Source organism: Vipera berus (genome assembly GCF_964194415.1).
Source record: "Vipera berus genome assembly, chromosome: 3".
Taxonomy (NCBI): domain Eukaryota; kingdom Metazoa; phylum Chordata; class Lepidosauria; order Squamata; family Viperidae; genus Vipera; species Vipera berus.
In genome coordinates this window covers 171035462-171053179 of record NC_138204.1, presented here as the reverse complement: position 1 = coordinate 171053179, position 17718 = coordinate 171035462, and the positions used below count along the sequence as shown (strand labels likewise).

General features: G+C 41.3%; 1 protein-coding gene across 2 annotated transcripts in view; it reads left to right on the top strand.

The window, feature by feature from the left end:
• The first annotated feature begins 1295 nt into the window (after positions 1–1295).
• The window catches only part of AQP4 (aquaporin 4), a 38260-nt gene continuing 21837 nt past the window's right edge, over positions 1296–17718 (top strand). Inside the window, exons 1-5 of one of the 2 annotated variants that reach the window (XM_081322503.1) lie at positions 1296–1472; positions 7845–8259; positions 10208–10372; positions 14053–14133; positions 14885–15139. In XM_081322503.1, coding sequence (XP_081178629.1) covers positions 1441–1472; positions 7845–8259; positions 10208–10372; positions 14053–14133; positions 14885–15139 — 948 coding nt within the window. In that variant the 5' untranslated portion in view covers positions 1296–1440. Of the gene's footprint in view, positions 1473–7844; positions 8260–10207; positions 10373–14052; positions 14134–14884; positions 15309–17718 lie in introns of those variants that run through there. The other variant, XM_081322504.1, reaches the window with a different exon arrangement.

Below are 17718 nucleotides of genomic sequence, written 5' to 3'. Positions count from 1 at the left end.
AAAGCTGAGAGGAGAAGCAAGACAATTCAAAGTTTGTTAAGTCTGCCATAAGGGAGGTAGAGTACCTGCCTTCTCCTCATACTTATAATCATGATTTATCACTTGTTGTTTGTATGTGCACTGAGAGCTTATGCACAGGAGACAAATTCCTTGTGTGTCCAATCACACTTAGCCAATAAAGAATTCTATTTTGCCCCTACCACCTGCAAGATTAGCAAAAATGCTTAAAAACATGTCTAGTAACTATTGGAAGTGCAATCAAAAACCAGGCACCTACTACCATCTTTGGTGGACATGCCCTCAAGCAAAAAAAAAATTTGGACAAAAATACATATCTGGCTAGAAAAGATTTTAAGAAAACATGTAGATTTTAAAATGGAACTATTGTTATTAGGTATGTTATCAGGAAAACATGATAAGAAAATGTATATTTAATGTTGCATGTATTAACAGTAGCAAGAATTGTATTTGCTCAGTGTTGGAAAAATGAAAAAACACCAACTGAAGAAGAGATAATCAAGAAAATACTGGACTGTGCAAAAATGGATAGACTAACACTGAATATTAAAGAAGAAGAAGACACAGAATATTTTCAAATATGGGATGTATTTTATCAATGGCTGGAAAAATGGGGATTAGGAATTAGGAATTTAATGTGTATTATTAAATTTTTTTAAAAAAAGAATTCTGTTCTGTTCTGTTCCTTGTATGGGGCCACTGACCTGAATGAAAAGAAAATAATAGAGGAAAATGTATGTTGTTCTAGGATGCAGGCAGAAGAAAGTAAGGTGCAGACAGACCAAATAAATCTCCTGCTGCTGGGGTTCTCAGAGTCCTCAGGAGGGCCAGACTCAACTTATGGCTTGCGTGATTCCCAAGGAACTGTGCTTACATCATGGTTAAGCCAAGCAGAGTTTGGGGCGAGGGAGGTCCAGATAAAAGAGGCCAAGTACTTCGTTTGCGTGCGGCGAGCGCGCCACTCCTGGGTCAAGCCGTTCTGCTTTGCCACGAGCCAGGAGGGAGAAGGGGGGGTGATCTCCGGCTCAGGCACCAGCGTCCCTTTGAGCACCGCTCGTGGGAAGGGCCGGCGAGTCCCGGGAAGCCTTTTCTCCCGGCTGCTCCAGCCCAGCGCCTGAAATCGCGAGTCAAGGGCCGGCGAGGTCCGTTCCTCTCCATTCCTGGGCCGCAGGGGCTCGCTCGGGCGGCGGGAGGCGCGGCTCCACCCCTTTCGGGTTGATCAGGTATGGGAAAGTTATTCAGAGTTCAAATATAACCCAACGCCTGGCCAGCTGTTCGGCGCACAGCCTCCACTTGGAAAAGTCCACCGGCCCAGACAGGAGCAGTAGTAACCCGATTCCCCCAAGCCCCCCCCCCCGGGCTCCGCCACTCCCCCTCTCTCGCGGCTAGGTCTCTAGCCAGGCGCGCCACAGGCGAGAAGGCATGAGCGACGAAGCGGCGCCCAGAGCTTCGGGGTGAGTCGAATAACCGGCCGGGGTTGAGGGTGAGAGGTGGGGATCGGTGAGAAAGATGCGCCTGGGCTGCCTTCCTTCCTTGCCCCGATTCTCCCCTGGCCCCTTTCCCCGGATCCCTTCTGTCTCCCTCGGGCGAGGGGTTTCCACGGAGGAGAGGCAACCTTTGTTCTAGCGACCTCTCGTAGCAAAGCCGCGGCGAAGGGGCTGCTCAGGGTCTAGCGCAGGGGTCTTCAAACTTGGCCCTTTTATGACTTGCTGGCTGAGGAATTCTGGGAGTTGAAGTCCACAAGTCATAAAAGGGCCAAGTTTGAAGACCCCTGGTCTAGCGAGAGATAGGAAAGGCTCCACGCGGGTCCCTCCTCGGAAATCTGAGGGGCCGGAGCGAGAAGTTCTTGACGGGAGTAAAGGCGAGGCGGGAGAAGGGTCTCTGCGAAGAATTCGTAGAGGTAACCGGCCCAGACAATAAGAGGGCAGAAGCGTTGCGGGACACGGCCTTAGCCTTACCCTTCCCTTCGGAGCCCTTCCCTCTCCCCCTCCCCCACCCGCTTCCCTCCCAATCAGCTCCCCAAAAAGCACGAGCAGAGTGCGGAACCCCTGTCCCCAAGCAGTTGGATTATGTGCCGCTGTGCTTTTATTAACCTGTTGGAAATTGTTGGAAATTACACACGACTTTCTGATAACCCCCCGTTCTTTTACCGCTTCCCATCCAAGTGTCGTTGCAGAATGCACCTTGCGTTGTGGTTTAATCTGATTCTAACGGTTCTTTAGTTACTTTTAAAAGGGGGGAGGGGTTAAGAAAGACATTTGCTTGCGTTTCTTGTACCGTTGGCATCTTGTGTGTGTGTGTGTGTGTGTGTGTGAGAGAGAGAGAGAGAGAGAGAGAGAGCGCACTTTTGGAGGCTCGGTGAGCGTATTAACGGTATGAAACGTTATACCTGGAAGATTTGCAATTGCTAAATGTCAAGGGCAGTTCCCGTCCTTTTCACCTATGTATTTGGAAAGGATCCTAGAAAAACTCCTTTGCCAGCAGTTTGCGCTGCCTCGTAAACAGATCGCAGCGCCTCTGGACGCGGACCCCGTGGCGCGCTATAAATCTTCCCCAGCTCCGCTCCCCGGGAATGCCCCCGCGCGCTCCCTGGGCTTCTAGCGCTCTTCTGCCTCCGAGACTGACGCTGCCGGCGCTGCCTTCCTAGACGCTTTCTCTGACCTGCCGAAAATCGGAGCATTTCGCGCCAAGATAAAAGGCTTTCATGTCCGTGCCTGCAAACATAATCTGGGGTGCCTTCCCCTTGCCCGCCCCCCTCCCCCTGCTCCCGACTGAAAAGGCTAGACTGGAAAGTAGGTCGCTCCGAACTTGTCAGGGGAAACGCGGCTCGGGTGCTTCTGTTTGGGGAAAGGCGAGTCTAGGAGCCCACCCGGCGCGGGATGGAAATGTCTTGGTGCAAAGTTCCTGTTAGGTAGAGAAGTCGGCTTCATTCCCTTTCAAAGCCCGGCAGAATGCAAGAGAGCAGATCAGCGAGGAGCAAGGGGACTCTGGTTCAACCGAAGGCCTTCGTGAAGCAGTTAAGGAAAATGCCTGTTGTGCGAGACAGACCGTCTAGCCAGGCTAGGACAGGGGTCAGCAACCTGAAACAGTGAAAGAGCCACTTGGAACCGGTTCCCTCACAAAAGGAAAAACTGGGAGCCGCAAAAAATGTGTGCGCATGCGCGTACATGCACACATGCGCAGAACAGGGTTTGACTGAAGAGTGGAGCCAAGGCAAGATATGCACCTACCCTGCATATTTGAATTGATTGGTTGAACTTTTTTAGTCCCACATTTTTTTTGGACTGCACATGGCAGAGAACTGGGAGCCGCAGGAGACGTCTGAAGGAGCCACATGCGGCTCCAGAGCCGCGGGTTGCAGACCTGTGGGCTAGGAGATCAAGGAAGCTGAAGTCTAACTGCTCTGAAGAGCACAGTTGGGGGGAAGGCAGCCCTAAAATCTGGATGGTTGTTCCTTCTGTGCAGATTCAAACCATGCTATTTTGGCATCAAGCAATGGACAAGGTAGTGAGTTGTTTTGCTTAAAGCCACCTTTTTTGAGGCATGTTAATCTTCAGAGGTGGCTTTAAGACCTCTTAAACCGCACACAAAAATAATTTCAGCAAGAAAAATATCTTGGAGTTGACATTTTCCACATCCACAGTTGTTGTTTTTTCTTAACTGTGTTTGCAGAGTACTTTGGTTCGATTTTTTTTAAGGAAGAAATCATCAGCCATGGGCTAATATTTATCCCTTTGAAGAGGGTATTTAGAAAGGGGCACTTGCAGTCAGGCCAGAAACAAATAGCTTGTTTAAGTATTCACACTAATGGACCTATGTAATGTGATCTGGTGACCTAGATCCCTTAAAGCTTCAGGCTGCCATATTTCATACAGGTTGTAGTTTGTGAAACACCTTCACATTGCTAACAACCCAGCGCAACAGATCATGCTTTCCCTAACATTATTTAAAACTCTAACCCAAGTCACCTTCTGTCAAAGTCACTTTGTTTGCTCTCTGCACCTTTGAATGGTTTTCTAAATCTACCCTTTCTGGCAATCCCTGCCATTAAATCAACCAACAAGATAAATAAAGGGGTGAGGAATATCAACCAAGGCAAAACACTTGGTAATTAGTAATTGTCACAAACAATTATTATTACATCACTTAAAAAGATGGCATAATAGCACTTTGGATGTGCTGGTATGTTGGCTATTGAATATATCTGCACAATATTTGGACTAATTGGGACTGCAGCTTTGGATACTGACAAGAGATAGACAACTGAAATCACTTGTTGGTTGTAGTTTAGTCTGATCAAGAAAGGAGTTGTTTCACAAGTTTCTTGCTTATTTCAAGCTTGTTTCTGCAAAAGTAGTTTTGGAATTCGCAAACATCCGGTATGATTTGGGAATACTGATTCTTCACTGTTACAAAATATGGCAACATTGAGCAGATACATACAAAATTTCCCTTTACTTCATTTCCAGACCAAGATAAATTATCACTTGCTAATTTCTTTTGTCTTTCAGGATGATGTTATTAGTCCAGGAATGCTGTACAAAGAGAAATTTAGAAACCTTGTATGGTGTTTGTAACTACCCTGCTTTCACTTTATGGAGCTTGTTTTATGCTCTTGTTTAAATAGAAGCATTTCTAGATTTTATTATTATTATTATTATCTAGTCCTAAACCAAGAACATTTCATTTTAAAACTCAAAGTATAGTTATTGGAAGCTCTTAAAGTGTATGAATCACATACCCTGTAAATTTTTGAAAGCTTCATTAAATTGTAGTATACTGATATTTAAAATATATATCAGCTATCAAATTTATATCAAATTGGGAAAGGAGTCCGGCAAGGCTGTATACTGTCACCCTGCCTATTTTAACTTATATGCAGAGCACATCATGAGAAAGGCAGGGCTAGATGAATCAAAAGTTGGAATTAAGATTGCCAGAAGAAATATCAACAACCTAAGATATGCAGATGATACCACTCTAATGGCAGAAAGTGAAGAAGAACTAAAGAGCCTCTTGTTGCGGGTGAAGAAGGAGAGTGCAAAACTTGGGTTGAAACTTAACATTAAGAAAACCAAGATCATGGCATCCGGCCCTCTCAATTCCTGGCAAATAGATGGGGAAGAAATGGAGGTAGTGACAGATTTTATTTTCCTGGGCTCCAAGATCTCTGCAGATGGGGACTGTAGCCAAGAAATTAAAAGATGCTTGCTCCTCAGGCGGAGAGCCATGGTAAATCTAGACAGCACACTAAAAAGCAGAGACATCACCCTGTCAACAAAAGTGTGTATAGTCAAGGCTATGGTCTTCCCGGTTGCAACGTATGGCAGTGAAAGTTGGGCCATAAAAAAGGCTGAGTGCCAAAGAATTGAGGCCTTTGAACTATGATGCTGGAGAAGACTCCTGCGAGTCCCTTGGACTGCAAGGTGATCAAACCGGTCAGTCCTAGAGGAAATCAACCCTGACTGCTCTTTAGAAGGCCAGATCCTGAAGCTAAAACTCAAATACTTTGGCCACCTAATGAGAAGGAAGGACTCACTGGAGAAGAGCCTAATGCTGGGAAAGATTGAGGGCAATAGAAGAAGGGGACAACAGAGAATGAGGTGGCTGGATGGAGTCACTGAAGCAGTAGGCGTGAGCTTAAATGGACTCCAGAAGATGGTAGAGGACAGGAAGGCCTGGAAGAATGTTGTCCATAGGGTCGCGATGGGTCGGACACAACTTCGCAGCTAACAACAACAACAATCAGCTCCTGCTCACCTAGCAGTTCAAAAGCATGCAAACATAAATAGATAAATAGGTACCACTTCAATGGGAAAGTAACAGCATTCCATGCACCTCAGCATATAGTCATACTGGCCAATGACCATGGAAATGTCTTTGGGCAACACTGACTCCCTCAGCTAAAAAACGGAGATGAGCACCACCCCCTACTGTATATTCGGACATGACTGGACAGAGTAAACCTTTACCTTATATGAGCAAAGTCTTGATTCTATTCCATGGAAGCATTATGTAGAATAACCTTCCCCAATTTGTTATTTCTATATATACTGTCTTTGCTAACTTGGGCTACATGATTGTGGAATGATGGAAATACATTCAGCACATAGCTTGAAGTTAGAGAAGACTGCAATAAAAGTAATGGTGTTTAGTTTTAAAGTTCTGAGAAATGTGTGCACAGATAGAAGACAACAAATGGTAAAAAGAATATCCAACGGATATAATTGACAGATAGCTTGTTTGCATTGTAAGCGCATCTGGTCTTTGGTAGGAATGAGAGGCAAAATAGAATTCAGATAGAAGCAGTCGATGGAACAACGCTTGTAGGAGTAAGCAGTGGGTGGACAAAGAAACAGAATGGAAAACTAAGGAAACATCAAAGCAGAAATGTAGGGCTGGTAGAAAAGAAGTCATGTCAGAAAAGAACAAGAAGTCATGCATTCTCCAGATGTCTTAATGAGCAGGCAGCCATATAGAACAATGCTTATCTTACTCAGATTCTTGCATTTAACCATAGAATGAGCCATGGCAATATATATTTTTTTCCTGCTATATCCTCAGAGTGTTGGCTTTATCTCATCTCAGCCCATGAATAGGACAAACTGCAATATTTTATTACTTTATTTATCATTTGTTCCCATTGTTCTAACTCAGACATGTCAAACACAAGGCCCGGGGGCCGGATCTGGCCCGCGAAGTGGTTTCATGTGGCCCACGAAGCCATCCTGGAAACAGTGAGGGAACAGCCCCCACTGCCTTGGCCCTGGTCCAGAGACCCTCCTCCTGCCAGAGACCCTCAGATCTGTCCCACTACTGCCCAGGCCCCCATAGGCACCCTTGATGCGAACGTTGTAGAGCTGGCCACGCCCACCCAGTAGGCCATACACACTCTAGCCACGCCCACCCAGGCCACACCCACCCGGCCCCTTGAGGGCAACCGCAATGCTGATGCGGCCCTCAATGAAATTGAGTTTGACACCCCTGTTCTAACATCATCCAAAGGCAGACTCAAGATATTAAAAAAATCGAATAGGCTGTGACATCCATTATATTAGGGAAAAATCAGGTGCTTGTCAGTAATTGGAAACAGAGGCAATGGACACTGCACATTTCATGCTGGCTTCATTTTCTGCTGACTCAAGCAGATAAGACTTTAAGCAACAGGGAAGACTTGAAGCATCCAGACTGAACTTGCAGCACCTTGGATAGCTCTAGATACAATTTACCAGAGCTCTTGAGTTGTAGGATAGCAATGAGTCTTATTTTTTCATGGCACGTATCCCTAATTTTCCTGATTCAGATAATTCTTCCCCCAGTATCTGAGTACTTCTGCAAGTCAGACCTCCTCACCCCAACCATACAAAGAATGTTCAGTCATATTGTGGTGTATGCAATATATTTTTAGATAATGTTATTTAGCAAGGCATCGTTTCTCACACATACTATTCCTGAATGGGTACTGGGTACAGAATAAGATTAATTCCTCACTTTCATCTCTGTGCTTGGTTATTCTAGGTTCTAAGATTATTTACAAAAGCCCATCACTTGTTACTTCTGTTGCAATAACTTTAAACAGGAATTGGAGGTGGAGAGTATCAATAAAGGATGACAATGTAGTATAGAGATGACCAGATGGGATCACTCCTCCCTCACCATTGTTCATTCCATGCAGATGTGGGACTGTTACTGGCTAATTACAGATCTGTGATAGATTCTTACAAGCTGTTCCTGTCATTAATTCTTTGAAAATGATAGCATGTTCATTTAAAGCATTTCTTAAATGACAAGATAAGGTTCTTATGCTGCTTTGTTTTCCTTTTCAGTAAGTGTGGCCGATGGTGTAAATGTGAGGCTGTCATGGCAGCATTTAAAGGCATCTGGACCAAGTCCTTCTGGAAGTCAGTATCAGCAGAATTTTTGGCCATGCTCATTTTTGTCTTCCTTAGCCTTGGCTCTACGATCAACTGGGGTGGAAGTGAAAAACCCCTGCCTGTGGACATGGTCCTTATTTCTCTATGCTTTGGACTCAGCATTGCGACAATGGTCCAGTGCATTGGACATATCAGTGGCGGCCATATTAACCCTGCAGTGACCGTTGCAATGGTTTGCACTCGGAAGATCAGCCTTGCCAAGTCAGTCTTCTATATTGTAGCCCAATGCCTGGGTGCCATCGCAGGGGCAGGAATTCTCTATCTTGTCACTCCATCAAGTGTAATTGGGGGACTGGGAGTTACCCAGGTAGGTTGAAAGAATGGAGAATTACCCTTTCTAATGAAACACAATAAGAACCCAAACCTTGCAAACCTATTTCAGCATTTGCTGAATGGGAAAAAGCCCTTTCTTCCTGAAAAATGGCTGAAGAGCCTCCCCATGCTTGAGAGAGTGTGACTGATCCAAAGTCAGGCAGACAATTTGCACAATTAAAGGTGGACTTGAAACTGGGTTCTCCTCCCCAGGCCTAGTCCAATGTCTTCACCAGGACATTTTCTTTCTATATCAAAGACACTGTGTAGTAGATACTTTGCCACAGTATTGGGAGCAAACCACACCCACAGATATTAGATTGAGGAACCCAGAAAAAGGTTTTAATTGAGCTCTTTATTGGGGAACAATGCTCAGTTAATACATTCAGGAGGAAAAATGACTTAAAACAAGTAATTCTTGTTTTAATAAATTTACAAAGCAACTGTTTTTGTAAAGTGTGGACTCTCATTCAGATTACATTTATACTGGCTTCCGCATTAGCATACAAACAAACATTCTAAGTCTCATACACACATTCATGTTTTAGAATGTATCCTTGGACAAGATCTGGATAGCTTAAATTCACTTCAGCATCTTTTTATTGTTATAGATGATGATGATGATGTAGATGCCTAGGGCAAAAATGAATAGAGGTTGTTTAAATTATATTAAACCTAATGAAAGTATTTTGAGAGACTGCTTTAAAATTTGAATAGTGGTTTCTCAAGTGGTTCCTGTGATTATTTTTTAATTCATGAGTGACCTTTTGATAAAACTGCAGGCTCACATGGAATGTATTGCTTTGAACGGATTTAGAATGCCTTTAAGAAAAATGTTAATAAGAAATTTTGATAGGCAGGGTGCCCTGTGCTCCATAAATCCATTCTTTACTGTAAACTAACTGCTAAATATTTTTGCAACAGTTTTATATGCATGTATCAGGTCCTAGTAAACTATTGGTGGGGGGAGGCATATGCAAGTTAAAGCAAGGAACTGTTTTTATTCTAATAGATTTGATGTATCTTATTTGCAACTTTTTATTCTGTAGTTAGGAATTGTTCCTTAGTAGATATTTCTAACTAAAATAAGAATTTATATAATCATAACGTTCAGGCATGAAATAATTTAAGAGAAAAGCATAGATATATCAAAACAAAAGAACTGTATATTTTAGATAACTTTTTAAAAACAGACTTTGCTTTTGGTTCTAGCTTTGTTCTCTTCCATCAATTAGCCTCACTGCAGGACATGAAACTGCACTTACATGCTGTCAATTTCTATTTGAAACTGAAATTATTTGGGTAAGAGCTAATTAACAGATTCATAACAGAAAACTAAATCATGGATCTGCTGAAGAAAAATAGAAAAATAACTGTATACTTAAGACTTGTGTGAAAAAGAGTCTTAACAAGAGTATGGAAGGGGACTGTTTTGTATTTTATACACATACACATATAAATAAGGGCCACAGCTGATGTTGAGCGTAAGGCTGTTGGTGAGTGTACACACCACACAAACCTATGGTCATCATGGTTTGGGGGAATAAATCACATTGGCTTAATTTACTGCTGTCAACTATATATCATAATCTATAAGCCATATTAGCTGTACCTACGTTACAATCAGGCATGCAAATCATCTTATGGTTTAGTGCAGTGCTGTTTCATGTAAGGACACAAGATACACAACTCAGTATCCCAACAATCCAAGGGGTAATGAGCTATTAACAGGAGCCTTTCAGAGCTACCTGTCAAGGAAGGCCAGATTACCCAAGAAGCTGTTACTTAAAAGGCTTTTAACAGTGTATTATTTCCTTGCCTTATTCTATTTTCTTTCTTCCAAAACACTTATTTACTTTGAAACTGTTTTAATCAGCGGGTTGGTAATTACAATTTCACACTTTATTTATGCTGCCTGGCTCTCTGTGTGTTTCCTCTTCCAGATACATGCAGAACTTTCCAGTGGACATGGGCTCTTGGTGGAGCTGATAATTACCTTCCAGCTGGTTTTTACTATTTTTGCCAGCTGTGATTCTAAACGAAATGATGTCACCGGTTCTGTGGCACTGGCAATTGGACTATCGGTTGCAATAGGACATTTCTTTGCTGTAAGTTGCCAGCTTCTTTTATTTGCTTTTTCAGCTAGGTACTTGTAAATTATATAGAGTAGCAGTGTTTTAAGTAGCTTATTAGCTTATTATTCTGAAGCCCATACGTGGTCAGAGGCTGTAACTTTCAGTTAATTTTATTTAAAATATTTATGTGGAACCAAGTTTATATGGAATCATTTGAGTCAAATTAATATTAAAATTTATAACATTCTTATAATATATGTCTCTTTCACTCTTTGGGTGTGTGTGTATAAATATACAAGCAATATGTAGGGGACTGGAGGATAAAACATACAAAGAACAGTTGCTAGAATTGGGTATGTCTAGTTTAATGAAGAGAAGGATGAGGGTTGACAAGATAGCAGTGTTCCAATATCTCAGGAGTTGCCACAAAGAAGAGGGAGTCAAGCTATTCTCCAAAGCACCTGAAGGCAGGACCAGAAGCAATGGATGGAAACTAACCAAAGAGAGAGCCAACCTAGAACTAAGGAGAAATTTACTGACAGTTAGAACAATTAATCCATGAAACAACCTGCCTCCGGAAGTTGTGAATGCTCGAACACTGGAAGTGCTCTATTCTGTTCTATTCTAAAATGGCAAAACACATCCACTAGTGTGTAAATATTTAATTTATCTTATTTTATATTAGTACTTTTAATTAGCTTAGTTTGTATGTGACTAGAAATAATACTGGTCCAATTTATTGTTCAATAAACGCCTAAAGCAGGGGTCGGCAACCTAAAAAAGAAAAAGAGCCACTGGGAACCGGTTCCATCACAAATTAAAAAAAGAGGGAGCCGCGTGCGTGTGTCCATGCACGCGCATGCGCAAAAAGGTTTTTTTGCGCATGCGCGGACGCACGCGGCTGCCATTTTTTTAAAAATGAGATGGAACCGGTTCCCGGTTGCCCGACGGCGACGGCCCGTCTGCAAAGCTGCCGCTTTCGGCAGCTTTGCAGACGGGCCGTGGCAGCTTCCTCAAAGAGCGGCACCGCTGCCCCTTCGCGCGGAGGTACGCGCGCACCTCCCCAAAGGTTTGGGGAGGTGCGCGCGCAACTCCGGTCGTTCGGAGAGGTGCGGCGCACCTCTCGGAATGGGCAGGGGCGCCGCTCTTTGAGGAAGCTGCCGCGGCCCGTCTGCTAAGCTGCCGCTTTCGGCAGCTTCACAGACGGGCCGCGGCAGCTTCCTCAAAGAGCGGCACCGCTGCCCATTCACGCGGAGGTACGCGCGCACCTCTCCAAAGGTTTGGGGAGGTGCGCGCGCACCTCCGCCCATTCGGGGAGGTGCGCGTGCACCTCTCCAAACGGGCGGTGCCACTCTCCATTTGGAGAGGTGCGCGCGCACCACTGCCCGTTGGAAGAGGTGCGCGCGCACCGGGCGGCTGGGAGCCGCAAGAGACGGCTCAAAGAGCCGCATGCGGCTCCGGAGCCGCAGGTTGCCGACCTGTGGCCTAAAGTAAATAAAGGAAATTTTATTATTTTATATATCCTATATGTCAGACATGTCAAACACAAGGACCGGGGGCTGGATCCGGCCCGCGAAGTGGTTTCATGTGGCCTGCGAAGCCATCCTGGGAACAGTGAAGGAATGGCCCCCCACTGCCTTGGCCCTGGCCCAGAGACCCTCCTTCTGCCAGAGACCCTCAGATCTGTCCCACTCCTGCCAAGGCCCCCATAGGCACCCTTGATGCGAACAATGTAGAGCTGGCCATGCCCACCCAGTAGGCCATACACACTCTAGCCACGCCCACCCAGTAGGCCATGCCCACCCTGGCCACACCCACCCGGCCCCCTGAGGGCAACCGCAATGCTGATGTGACCCTCAATGAAATTGAGTTTGACACCCCTGCTATATGTCATTCAACTCCCAATGACTCTTGGCAGCTCACTGTAATTACAATAATATCAATCAAAGGTCAAAGATGGCAAGCACAACAGAACAGAACAGAACACAATACAACACAACAGAATGTGGCAAGGTCTTCAACACTTTTTCCAACAACAGAATGTGGGCAATCCAAGTCTTGGGGAAAAACTCTTTCCAAATGCAACATTGCACATAGAAGGCATTGCACTTCTGAGAATTCAACAGATGACATTGTTTAATTGAAGGATCCTGGAGCACCCTAATCCTCCCAGATTGAAGAGGTTGGGCAGATGCTATGGGGAACAGGCAGTCCCTCAAGTAACTAGTATACTATGCCACATAAGGATATATTTTGTGTGTCCGTGTGCACATGCACGCACATATGCTTCAATTTATTTTTAATATTTATAGTATTTGCATGATGAACTGTGGCCCACATGCTATTTTATCAGGGTGTTTAATACATATAACAGTAACACAGTCATTTTTAACAGTGCAGTGTATGAATCTATTATCATTTAATGTCTCAATATCCATATATGTTATTGTTTCTTTATGGTTTTAAAATGTTTTAGTCTTTTAAGTACAGTATATTTTTTTAACTATAAACTGCCAAGCGTCATTAACTGAAATGGGCAGCTATAGAAATTGAATGAATCAAAAGGAAGGAAGGAAGGAAGGAAGGAAGGAAGGAAGGAAGGAAGGAAGGAAGGAAAACAGATCTCCTGTTCTAAAGCTGAAGAGAAAGCATAGCTCTTGGAAATGATCTAACTGCCTCTTTCTAAGCGCCTGCAAAAACGTACACAGTGTCAAAGATACTCTATCATCAAAATCCACACTTATAAAATGCAGAAAAAAATAGAAAATGTGTTGCCAATCTAATGAGAAGGCCTCAAAGGGCATGATCAGACATGAGTTCAGACGTCAAGTGAATTATGTAGAAACCTCACCCTTATGGTAGGAAGCAAGTGAAACCTGTTCCAATGGAAAAAGCCCAGCAATGCCATCAGCAAGTTTCCTTTCCAAGCAGGTGAAAACCATCACTGGTAACCTTTTTCATCCACAGATATGCCCCCAAGGTGTTCTGTTCCAGCCTACGACCGGCCCTGTTTGAATGTCAGGGACAACCCCTTTTTATAGTCAACAGGCTGGAAAAACCCAACCAAATTTATTTACAAAGAAATCAAAAGTTCAAACAAGAGTTAAACCAAAAGTTCAAACAAGAGTTAAACAGAGATAACAGACCAGGACTCTAGCAGAAGGTCTTCAAACGGTTGCCTTCAGCAACCAGCACCTCCCACACCTTCCCCTTTTATCAGCAGTCCCAAGGCGTGGCTTCTCATTGCCTTCTCCTCTCACCGAGTTGCCTCATTGCCTTTCTCTGTTCTGCTGGATTGCCTCCTACTCCTAGCATCCCTGAATAGATCCAGCTGTGAATCATCTATGTCCAATACCTCATGCTCACATGGCTGAGTCTGATGAGGAACATGATGGGAGGGCCCAGGCTGAGAGTCCTGCAGTGCATCAGAGCCTCCCTCTTGACACCAAAGGCTCTCCAAACCCATCCTCCTCCTCCTCCTCCTCCTCCTCCTCCTCTTTAGAATCATCAGACTCAGCTGCTGGTATCACAGGCTGACGCTGAATCACAACACAAGGAAGGAAATGCATAAGAGCCCTAGAATTGGCATCCATCATTTCTGTGCCACTGGAAAAGGATGATTCTATAAGAATTTTAACTGCATGTTTGATAATGGTTAATAATACTCTTCCTCTCCAAATATTTATATACTTGCATGTGTATACCTACTGCAGATCAGTTACACAGGGGCCAGCATGAACCCTGCTCGGTCATTTGGGCCTGCAGTTATCATGGGTAACTGGAAAGATCATTGGGTAAGTTATTATACTTTAGTATTCCTTTTTTTTCCAGACCACTTAATATCTATAATTGTTATTTTGCTTGGTTATTTTATAAAAAATAAATAAATTATAAAGTGGCTTTTGTGTAAAAAATGTTTTTTTCTTTTTGTTTTGTAGATATCTTTTATTCTTTTTAAGATTGCTAAATCAAGATTACTTTGGGGGTACTGTGCCTGTGGGGAAGGGGTCAAAAAGTCAAGATTGAAGCTTCACTGCTTGTTTACATTTGCCATGCATGGGACATACTAAAAAGGAGGGTTAAATTCCATAGTTACAGTTGTCAACTTGACTTTTTTGACACACACACACCCCTTTGCAGGTCTCCTTCCTATATTTGTTGTTTTCCATCATGAATCATAGCTTTCATAAAAAAGAAAACAGATTATGATCCAAATCAAAATTTAGAATTTTCAGTCATTCTTCATCCAATACATTTTCTTTGAGGAAAGGCATAACATAACAACACTGCAAGAACATCTAAAAAATCTGGATTAGTTTGGCTGGGTCTGAGTATTTGTGCAATGCAGAATGTATAGAAAAGGTATATACTGCTAAACCATAACAGTTGCTGGCTTTTATATTTACTTGTGGAAGTATGGGAAGGGGTAACCCATCACATTATTGCAAGTCATTTGCCAAAGGAACTTTACTATCTGCCCTTTTGTTTATTAGTCAATTCTTAATCTCTCTGACTCAAATTTTGTCTCCTTCTGATTCTGTACAGGTATATTGGCTGGGACCAATTATAGGAGCTGTCCTGGCGGGTGCCCTTTATCACTATGTCTATTGCCCTGATGATGAGCACAAGTTCAAGGAACCTTTTACTAAGACAACTCAGCAACCCAAAGGAAAATACCTTGAAGTAGAAGACTCCAAGAGCCAGAGGGAAACAGATGATCTGCTCCAGAAACCTGGAATGGTCCACTTCATTGATCTGGAAAGGGGTGATGATAAGAAAGGAAGAGATCCTACCAATGAGGTGCTATCATCTGTATGACTAGCAAGAAGCACTGAAAGCAAAGATCAGCCTGCCAGTATATCCACAGATAGTTTTCCACCTATAAAAGAGACAGACCTGTTGTGAGTTTTTCACTTGAGATAACTTCAAATGTTGGGGAATATCATCAGTGAATTAGCTATTTAATCAGATCATATGTGAGAGAAGAGTATATATATATATATATATATATATATATATATATATATATATATATATATATATATATATATATATATATATATATATATATATATATATATATATATATATATATATATATATATATATATATATATATATATATATATATATATAACAAGAACTAATATTTAGAATAAATAGAGAAGACAAAAGAAATAAGACAAAAGTGCAAAAAATAACAAACAGGAAAAAGTAATAAAAAGAAGTTACTTCCCATTTTCTTTTACAGCAATTATAAGTATATATTTAAATTAACCTCTTATTCTATGGTTACAACTTTGCTTACATTTTTCTATAATCTGTATTTTTTTCTAATCATAAAGCCATAATTTCATAATTTATTCATTTTCATAATGTCACACAAAAACCTAAAAAGGGATTTCCAATCAGCATTGACCTTAGATAATGCCTTATCTCTAATTAAAGTTGTCAATTTAGCAATCTCAGCAAGTTCCATCATTTTCACCATCCATTCCTCAACTTGTCAGTAAAGTTAAATCTTGCCACCTTTCTGCATATAATAATCTTACTGCAATTGTTATATATAGAAACAAAGTTCCATGATTTTTCACATTAATGTTTCAATTCCATTTTAATTCATCTTCTAAAACCAATACCAGGTTATTTGCAAAAGGTCTTAGTTTTTTTTAAAAAAAATTCACGTTTACATCTTTAATCCTTTAATCTTATGTCTCTATTCAATATTTCCAAAACTAAAATAAACAGAAGAGGAAACAATGGACAATCCCGTCTTGTTCTTTTTCACATCTCACATGGTTTAGTTAAATCTCCATTTACAATTATTTATGCAGTCTATGGAGCTTAAATTGATTTTATCCTTTTTATGAAAGTCCCTCCAAAATTTATATCTTCCAAAATTTAATAAAATAGTTCAATTCTAATTTGTCCTGGGGAATCTTATGTCTTTTATACCAAATAGAATAATACTGATGAATTTTTTTTGGCATATTATCTATTAATACAGTGAAATTTCCATATTGTTTTATTTTTCTTTTCTTAATTTATATGCAAAATGTTTCTCTGATTTATTTGCAAATACACTTTTTTTTGCTTTTATATTCATTTTTATATCCATTTCTTTTATTGTTAACATAAACAGCTGTTGTTGTAAAATTTTAATTTGATGAGAAATATTTATCTGCTTTGGAGATTCAATTGTTCTTGTTTAATCTCATCAAGATAGTCTATATTTCTCTTGGTCCTTTTTTAAAGTTGGGTGTTATATTGTATGGTCTCCTCTCATAAACACTTTACTTGAATTCCACACCATTCTTAAATTCATGTCCATATTTAAATTATGTTCAAACATTATTTTAATTTCTTTTTATGATCCATCATTGTTTTTATAACAATGTTTCATTTAATCTCCATTTAAAAGTAGTAGCTTTACCTCTATAAACCTAATTCATGAGATTATGATCAGAAACAGGTTTTGGCAAGATCTCTACTTTAGAAATCTTAGTAACTAGGTTCTATAAAAACCAAAACGTATCTATTATTGAAACAAATCTTTGTCTTTCTGAAGAATTATATTCTTTAGAGTACAGGTGTCAAACTCGCCACATCATGTGACATATTGCGAGGTATTGTGACTTTTTGCACATTGCCAGAGGTGGGGTGGGCACGGACTCCAATTTGATGCAACCGGCCTACACGCCGGCAGTTTGACACCCCTGCTTAGAGTTATCTTTTTTTTTTCCTGTCTCCATGCCTACACTAGCTCTAAATCAAATTTTAAAAGTTCCTTGGTAATTTACCTTGAGTAGTTTTAATACTTTTCTCAGATATTCTAACTGTGGGGAAATCACCTCATTCCAATCCTTACCAAACATTTTAAAAAAAATTCTCCATAAGTTGTTTGTAAAACATTGTTTTACCCTTATTTGTTTAATCAGACCACATTCCTATGCTGTGAAATGATAACAATGTTCTAAATTGAGGGAACATCATAGATTATATCCACTTCATAAACATTCTTGTTGATGTATTAATGTAAGGAGAATCTGAATAAATTTAGAAAGGTATATTGATTTTAAGACAAGCAGTCATGAGATGGAAAGAGAAAATTCATGTTAATTTGCCCATAGAAACAAGAAACTATTAGATTGTTCTTCTGATACTTAATTGGCTGTTGTCAATTCTGATTAGTATTTTCACTGTAAAGTCTATGACAAAATCAGTGGTACATGGGACATGAAAAAGCCCTATCAGAGCATTTGTCTGTCCCTTCCCAACCAATAAAACATTAATTCTTTCCTGTCTTCTCTCCACCAACAGTCTTCCTCATTAATAATCTTGCAATTGAAATTATTTTGCATCCCAATAATGCTAAAAAT